Raw genomic sequence first — 8,411 nt, 5'->3', positions numbered from 1 at the left:
CCAGAGCCATTCGAACGGCAATCCATTCATGCTTTTGTCGTCCTCGAAAGCAAAGGGTTTTCGCATTGAATAGCCGCGTCAGCGTCCCAATGCAAGGACATGAAAGCGCAAGAAGCTCATAGAGCCCGCTGCTCAGTTGTCATGTCATCGAGGTGCTTGGGCCACTCGGCAAGTAGTTGGCTCGATGCCTCGTATTCAAGCCTCTTCAAGAATCAGAACCCAACCCGAGGAGTGCTCTTGCTGGTACGGTACTGCGTACAGCGAGAGTGGCGACACCCCACGTCGGCCGGAGGCGACACAAAGACGGATGCGGGGATTCGAGTTTCCCTGGTCGTCATCGCGACGGGCAGTGGCACGTCTGCGATGGTCCAGCTACGTCAGCGATGGGCACCCGTCGAGTGTTGTGCAAATGACCACGACTGCTGGGCCGTAATCCCGGTCCCCGTGATGTCAGTCCGGGCGGGCGGGCAACGCCGGCTGGATCCCAATCCCTAGCTGGGGCGGCCATCAAGAGGCTTCCAATCTGTTGCCTGCATGCCTGCTCCGCCTGTCTCTGTCCTGACCATGGCGACCATGCCGTGTCTCAGGACCGCCCACACGCTGCCGCGCACGCAGCCAGTGGCGAGAGACAGGTTCGTGCGCGTCGGCTGGACAGTCGAAGCGGTGTCTTCGTCCGTTCCCCAAAGAAGCGTTCGCAGCGCGCTGGATGCGATACTGTATTCGCGCGAGGAAGACGTAAACAAGCAGCGACAGGCGCCAGGATGCGGATGTGGCGGCCCACAAGTGACATGCCTTCATCCCCGCTGGGTCAACGGGAAAGTCGTCGGCGCCCGCGCCGCCCACGGCCCTCGACACCAACTTTGCAACTTTGAACGGGGCGGCGGCCAGCCGGTCACTCGCCCCCTTGACCCTTGGGCGGTTGTGGTGCTCCTTGGTGCTTGGCTGAGTTCTGCGTCTGCGCCTGCAGCTGCATTTGTCCGCTCCAGTCTCCGGGCCTGCTTGTTTCTGCTTGTCCCACCCGGTGGGCCACGGCAGCGGTCCCCTGTCTGCCGCCCCAGCGGCCTTACGTCAGGGCTGATGCCGGTGCTGGTGGCGCTGTGGGCGATGAAGGCGGATGTGGTTTCCAGCGGCGTTCCGTTGGAGCCACTGCGTTTACACCCCGCCAGGGGTGCTGCGCTGCCCGCGGCTCAAAACTCGCCGGTTGCTTATGGTTGCTGGACGGCCGATGGCCATTGGACGGGCAGGGTGGTGCGTGAGCACCCACGCAGGCAAGCAAGCACGCCCAGCAGGCAGGCAGTGCGCTGGGCTGCCTGCATGCCGCTGCCGACACGGTGTGGGCTGGGCGGGCGACGTCCGCGTTGTTGCCATGCCACAGTGATGGTGATGGCGGAATCGCGTGTATGGACGGCAGGCAAACAAGGGCATTGGCTGTGAGGGGACAAACGCAGCCGAAGCCTCAAAGAAGCAACGCGGTCAGACGACGGTGACGAGCGGCGACGGCGATTCGGTTCAATGGCCAGCGATGTGGCGTCTGCGGTGACTGCTCTTGCATATCTGCCTGGTGCCTCTGCAGACGCTGGAGCCGTCTCCGTATGGCTCCTTCAACGCCGCTGGTCTGCACCACGCCGGAGGCTGCGAAAGGGTGGCCCGGTTGCCAGGAATCAGGACTGTCGCAGATGTTTGTTCTGCCCGCTGTGCCGGCCTTCAATGTCGATGTCGAGGGGAGGTGGGAGGTCATGCGCGGCCGCCGCTGCCGACCTGCGCTCACAGAGACGACACGCGCAGGCAGTGATGTACAAGGGAGGGTAGGTATCTCAGGCAGGTCCGTGGATGCAGTTTCGCCAGCAGCCTGGCTCCTCCCTCGACAGACTGAACTGCCTTGCATCCAAGTTACGTCCCTGCCTGGGCCCCTGGATGGCAATGGCGGCCGGCTTGTTTACTTGGGGTCCTCTCCTGTTCCTGCCTTGCGCAGTCTCCTGTCTGCATTGCGACTCAGACGCAATGACCTGACTTCTCATCTTTCATGCTCGCAGGCAGGAGCGCCCAGCATTGCGGTCCCTGCATGCTGCCGTCCCAGGGCAAGCGCCTCCCAGCCAAGGTGCTGTCCCTGCCCCCATCGAGTCTCAAGCCTCCCCCCAATCCCAATGCAGTCCCAGTGCGCTCCAAGTGCAATCACAGCGGACGTCTCTCCCCCCAGTGCCGCCCGCAATGCGCAGGCGCGCTGGCCACCACCTCTTCCAAGCCAAGCTACAAGCCATCCACGCCATCCTCCCTTGAATCTCAGGCACCCTCCACGGCTCGGTGGCGTCTGCGTCCCCGCCTGGAGTGCAAGCCCTTGCGAAAAAAGTGCCGTAGCCCTACTGCACGAGTGCCTCCCCCATGCTCCGTCTCCCTCCATCCCATCGCCATTACTCGTACTGTACGGCTACTGGCTCTGCTGCTGCCCCCATTCCCCATCCATCCCAACCTACCGTCCATCTCCACACGCACACACCCTCCTGCTCGTGCCGTCGAATCGCACACCGTCTTGCCCAGCATCGACATCATATTACCTGGTCGCCAGTGCAATTGGCCGTGTTCGTGTCGTCTTGATTCCCGTGCGGTGCACCGCGGAGTGTACCCTCGTCTCAGCTGGACGGACGCGCGCGGGCGTCTTTTTGCACTCGGATAGGTAGACGGCTCCTCGATGGCGAGCACTTGGACAGCACGGGCGGCCGATCCAAGGCGGAAAGGGCCTCCTCCTTCGCTACCTATGTGCTGCGAGACGATGGCAGCACTCACTCATCCACGCGGCAGAACCAGGTCGTCCGTCCGTCACGAGCCTGCCGCCAGCTGCGGGTCTCATTTCTCAATCTCGTCGGCGTGCAGAGTCCAGCAAAGAGCCTGCCCCCAAGCAAGCCACTGGTGCGCAGCGGGGGCCCCAACGTCGGTCGTGTTTCTCGCACCGTACGTACGACCGTCCGCGTTCTCTGTGCACGTTGGAGTGCGTCAGTCTACGCATACGGCACCGCCAGACTACATACACACCGGCGAAACAAGCATTTTCCCATTCCCTGCCCTGGACGGCACGCACCCACTCGTCTCACGCGAAGCAGGCATTTCGTCGCCATGCTGATCTGTCGTGCCTGCTCGCCTGGCCTGAGCATTTCATTAATACTCGTTCAGCGACCTGTCGCTCGGTCCGTTTCCCGTGCGAGAGTGCCCTCTGCGGTCGGTTGGGGCTGCTCGGACATGGCTTGTGCTGTCGAATTGACCACCGCCAGGCCCTCTCGCCGCCCGCCAGCCATCAAATCCACTTTGGACCACGGCCAGCATCAGCGGCCACGCCTAGCCTGGCGCCGGCGGCCAGCCCACACCCCCCCGGCCGGTTCTTGTTCCTGCTACCCTACCTCATCGCGGCAACCCTGTCGCCCTCGGCCATTGTGAAAGGACATCGGGTTGCCGATCACTTAGACCAGAGTCGTCACACACCCTGTCCGCTCTGAACGGACGGGGAACTCCACTGTTCCTCCCGTCGCCCGCCTTGCCTCAGACTGGACTGACGCATGTCAATTCGCACTCGTGGGCACTTAAGACTTCGCTGATCCCACCTTGGCTCCCGACAAACATGCTCCATCTCCAGGCGGGATCTTCTTGTCTCTGATCTGTGTTACCGACTTGGCTTTTTCTAGTCGGGATCCCGCATCTGATCAACAACCTTTTTCATCTCTCGCAGCCTTTCTCCAGACGTCTACTCGTACGCCTTTGCAGGACACCGCCGTCGTCGCAAGGCCCTCACTCGGCATACATCCTTGCCGTCCTGCCTGCCACCCACGCACTCATCTCACCCGTTCGCCCTGAGACGGAGAGATATCCAGCCCCTTTACAGAGCACACAAAGAGTACCTCGCGACACCAATCTGGACAGACGCACCCAGTGAAGCTTCCGTGCTCCGACAACATGACCATGACGTTGGACACTTCCCAGCAGCAGCGGTTCGCCCCTCCGTTGAACTTCGACTACGGGGCGCACGCACAACCGCCAGCATTCTCAAACCCTTGGTCCTCTGCTTCCTCGCCTCCGCAGTCGGCCGCCACCTCTGGAAACCCTCTCTTCGTTCACGGCCAGCAGCCGCCTGCCTTGAGCCACCACAGCATGATGGCCGCAAAGCCTCCACCAGGCCGTGCCAGCACCAGCAGCGCCTCTTCCATGGCCTCCTATGGATCGATGCCCGTACCTACCAGTTCCTCAGGTAAGTATCGCTCGAGCCATAGCCCAGACACGATACTTACTCGAGCCAACTTAGACATCATGAGCCTGAGCAGAATGCAGACCACGTCCGCAGCGTACGGTGATCCTTCATACACTACTTCAGCGTCGCCCGTCAGTGGTCACTTCGCGCCCACGTCGGCTCCGCCCTACGAGGCGATGGGCTACGCGCCGGCACCAGCCCGCCAACACTTTAGCCTGGGCCCTGAGCCTGACACTGCCCGACGATACTCCCATCACCAGTTAGTGACCCCTCATCAACTAGTCACCTTTACCTCCTCGGCACCTTTTCTCAGGGGTAATCTACGACTTTCTCACTAACATAATCTTGAAGAAGCATACCTGCCCCCGATGATCGAAGGAGCTTCGCGGATGCCCTCGATGCCAGCCATGGCATGCTCGCTATGAGCCAGGAAACCCCTCGAAACATCTACGGCAGCCGCAATGACCGGTCGTCCGTTGACTCGTATCCCTTCCCGTCTACGCACTCGACAAGCTCCTCCATCTCGTCAAGCGGCAATTTCAGTTCCTACTACGGCGATTCGGTGTCAGATTATTCGACCGCCGGGTCTGACATTGAGTCCGTCAACTCGCGAACCCTGCCACGACCCCAAGGCCTGATGGGTTCCCAAATTCCGCCGGCGCCCCAGTCCATGATGGGCCAGTTCAGCTCCAAGGTTTCGTCGAGCACGCAGAAGAAGCACAAGTGCAAAGTTTGCGACAAGCGCTTCACTCGCCCTAGTTCTCTCCAGACGCATATGTATAGCCACACTGGCGAAAAGCGTAAGTTTACCATTGTGTGGACCCCAAAACATCGATAGCTGACTGGTCCCAGCCTTCGCATGCGAGGTTGAGGGGTGCGGTCGTCATTTCTCAGTTGTGTCCAACCTCAGGCGCCATCGCAAGGTGCACCGCGGGGACGCTCGATCGGAAGCAGGCTCCGAGGACCACCAGTCGGATTAAGCAGCAGACGGCGGCACCGGCCAGATTTACGGTCATTTTTCTGCTTGAATATGGTGGTAATGACGCCCCTCGACATGGCACAACTATCACGAAGGACGAAGGCCTCACGAACCGGCAGTCGTCTTATCGCATGACCTCACGGTATCTTTTAATCGAATGCTTCTATCCGGACACTTTCAACATTTGCGATGACGGGCATAGAAGACGTGGTCAAAACGGAAGGCGGAAAAGACAGACGACGACAAAGGCAATACTCTACATTGCCACGATTTGACGGGGGAGGATTTTTGCATTTGCTGAACCAAGTGGGCAAGCTGTGACATGGGCCCCGCGTTGTACATTTGCTTATTTGGGTTTTTATTTCCTTCGGGATGGCCACGACGGGTTCCGGGCTCACCTGCGGACGTCACCGGCTATACCCATTCGCGGCGTTGACGGTTGCCACTGGACTGCGCTGTTCCGCGCGTGTCTGTTGTTCTTAGGGGAGCATTTTTCGGTTCGAAGCGTTCGTTTTTCATCACTATTCTACGGCCCGAGGGTGGGGTCAGGGTTGAGGCTATACCATCGTTCAAGGATCACAGAGAGAAGGGCTGATGGCTAGATTGCCCCCAGACCCAGGAGAGGAACATGTACGATTACTCTTGTCACGGTGACGATATACCCGATCAATAATGGAGCCGAACAGCCACATTTTGGACTAGGATCAAAGTCGTGTGTAATGTGTCTCATTCATCTAGCCATGGAAACAAGTCGGAGGCCCCAGGCAGGTTGTCCGGTACGAAAAGCAATGGCGCCGCGTGAGACGACCACGACGGGTGCAGGGACTTTTGGGCGACCGGCAGGTTCTGCATTTGCTTTCACACGTGGGCGTAACAGACCGTACGACGTTGGACGGACGGCGGAGGTTGGGATTCCCTGGATGGTGGCGCAAGTCTCGGGCCACATGTAAAGCAGGACACTTTCAGCACGGCTCACCGTGCCGGCAATGTACCGAGCGAGCGGCGCACGAGGTGTCGGGGGGTCAGCCCCAAGTAGAAGGCAGGGGTGCAAGGCACTCTATTACGGGGGAAGATACGGAGGACTTGCACAAACGATGCTGCAGAGTCCGTCTGTTTGTTTGACAGGCGCGCAAGCGACCTTCCCGATTCTCCTGGCATCGGTATGCTCTCCACCTTTTGGAGAAAGGGGGGTGCCACTCGCGCAGTGCGAGGGGCTGGGGGCATGTTTTGGAAGACAGCGGCGGCTTCGAAGAGGGGGGGTTGTTCCGTTCTCTCATACTACAACGGCTCTTTACAGTATTTGCCCCGAAGGGGGCATTGGATAGATTGGGCACGTAGGTAGCTGGAAGGGGTACGTATGGATGAGGGGAGGGAGCGCCGGTGTGAGGTCAGCGTGCATGGGAGCCCGTCGCGTGATACCTCGCGGTGCGAGATCTTGGGAGATGTGCGCACACGGTGGGGAGGCAGGGCTCCGTTACGGTTGCAGTTGGCAGGCACTCCGGGAGCGATAAGGTGGCCGAAGCTCGTCCCGGGTTCGATTCGATGAGGGCGCATGGGGGATTTGCGACCGGGCCAAATGCCATGTTAATGTGGTTTGGAGACGGGGGGGGAGGGTGGCTGATCTCGGTGGCTTGTCCCAAAAGGGGCCTTGGAGGTGAGAAGCAGCGTGGGAAGCGGCCCGCTGCGGGAGGCTGTTGATTGTTCACAATACGACGGTTCTTGTCGAGAGGGACGACAAGGTACAGTACGAAGCTGCTGCAGCTTGTGTCTCTATCTCCTCTCAAAGCCAAGTTGGCAGCGTAGTATTACGGGGGCATCGCCAGCACGCAAGCACGCACCTACGCACGCACGCAGGCAGGCAAAGGGGGTGCGTCGTCGTCGGAGGGAGAGGAGGAAGGGGACGGGTCAATGCACGCCTCTCGCCGCCGCACTCCTCACCCTTCGGGAGGTGCCAAAGAGGAAAGGCCAAGGAAGAGGACGTCGAAACGGACCACCACGGGGGCGGGACGCGATAAAAAAAAATATCACAGCCAACAGGGTCCACGGGTCGGGTCCCCCGTTTCGAACCCAACGACCGCACCGGGAAGGGCGGGACCCGAGAAAGCCTCTGCCGGGCGGCGGACGAGGGCATGAGACGCCCGCCCGGCGCGACGGAGCAATAAAGACGGGATTCCAAGCTGGGGTGAGCATGTTCGTTTACGCTATATTACAGTATGGAATGCCGACGACCCTACCGAGTAAGCCAAGGCACAGCGCGCCTACTGAACGACCCTAGACTGGTCATGGGGGAGAGACTGGAGAGGCACGAGGGGAAGAGAAGGAGTGACAACAGAGAGCAAATAGAGGGCAAAACATGGGCCGCGCAAGCACGTTCTCCACCGCCATTCTCTTGCATCCGTCGGCTGTGATATTTCTTCTCGGCTCACGGAACTGCGCTGTGGTGCTTTGCGCCCGTAGTGATGTTACTGCCACGCCCCGCCGAGCGGATGGGTGCGACTTCGGGTTTCCCTAGAAGGAGAGGAGCACGAGGGCAGAGATAGAAATGAATGACCGCGGGCGCGCTCTGCGGAGTGCTCCATCCGTTGTCATCTGGTGTGTTTCTTCCTTTATCAACGCCCCATCCGCGTTCATGGGCACCGACGTGAAAAAAGTCGCAGAGGGAACAGAGCAGCAGCAATACAGCGGCTCAGAGGACGAGGAAGGGGGGGGGGGCGTGAGAGTGGAGGTGGACGGAACATTGCGGGTGATCAGGGCCCCCCCGAACGAGGAATGGCGCGGGCGTTTCAGAGCCGACTATCCTTTCCCCCGGGGGCAAGGCGCGCCAGCATGGCGGTGTTGTCAAGACCGGACAAGCTTTGTGGGGTTGGGGAGAGCGACAGGGGGAGGCTTTTCGGCGCGCCGCTGTGGAGGATCAAGAGGACCCAAGAGGACCCAAGAGGACCCAAGAGGATGCTTGAGGGTGGAGGTGGAGTGGAGCGGTCGGGGGGTTTGGGGGGTTGCGTCGCTTCGTCCACCCGATCCACCCCAATCCATCCAAGCATTCAAGCCATCCAATCCATCCCATGCCTCATGCCCATGCCCATGCCATCCTCCGTCGAGAGATGCAAAGATGAAAGAGGTGGGCGGGGCGAGCGCGCGCCCGATGGGGGTGGCGGGAGAGCGGGCGGGTTGGCGGCGGCGGCGGCGGCCCAGGGAGCACAG

At 60.5% G+C, this 8,411-nt stretch overlaps 1 protein-coding gene across 1 annotated transcript; it reads left to right on the top strand.

The window, feature by feature from the left end:
- Nucleotides 1–3,939: 3,939 nt before the first annotated feature.
- PLICBS_002618 (uncharacterized protein) lies at nucleotides 3,940–5,102 on the top strand (the record flags this gene model as incomplete). The annotated part of the gene is made up of 4 exons (XM_065600056.1): nucleotides 3,940–4,231; nucleotides 4,286–4,490; nucleotides 4,583–5,031; nucleotides 5,098–5,102. The coding sequence occupies 4 exons, from the start codon at nucleotides 3,940–3,942 to the stop codon at nucleotides 5,100–5,102; spliced, it is 951 nt and encodes a 316-aa protein (XP_065456128.1).
- Nucleotides 5,103–8,411: the final 3,309 nt, after the last annotated feature.

The sequence above is a fragment of the Purpureocillium lilacinum genome (genome assembly GCF_023168085.1).
Source record: "Purpureocillium lilacinum CBS 284.36 DNA, scaffold_2, whole genome shotgun sequence".
Taxonomy (NCBI): Eukaryota; Fungi; Ascomycota; class Sordariomycetes; order Hypocreales; family Ophiocordycipitaceae; genus Purpureocillium; species Purpureocillium lilacinum.
The sequence above is the reverse complement of the archived record's forward strand: the minus strand, read 5'-3'. Positions and strand labels throughout refer to the sequence as shown.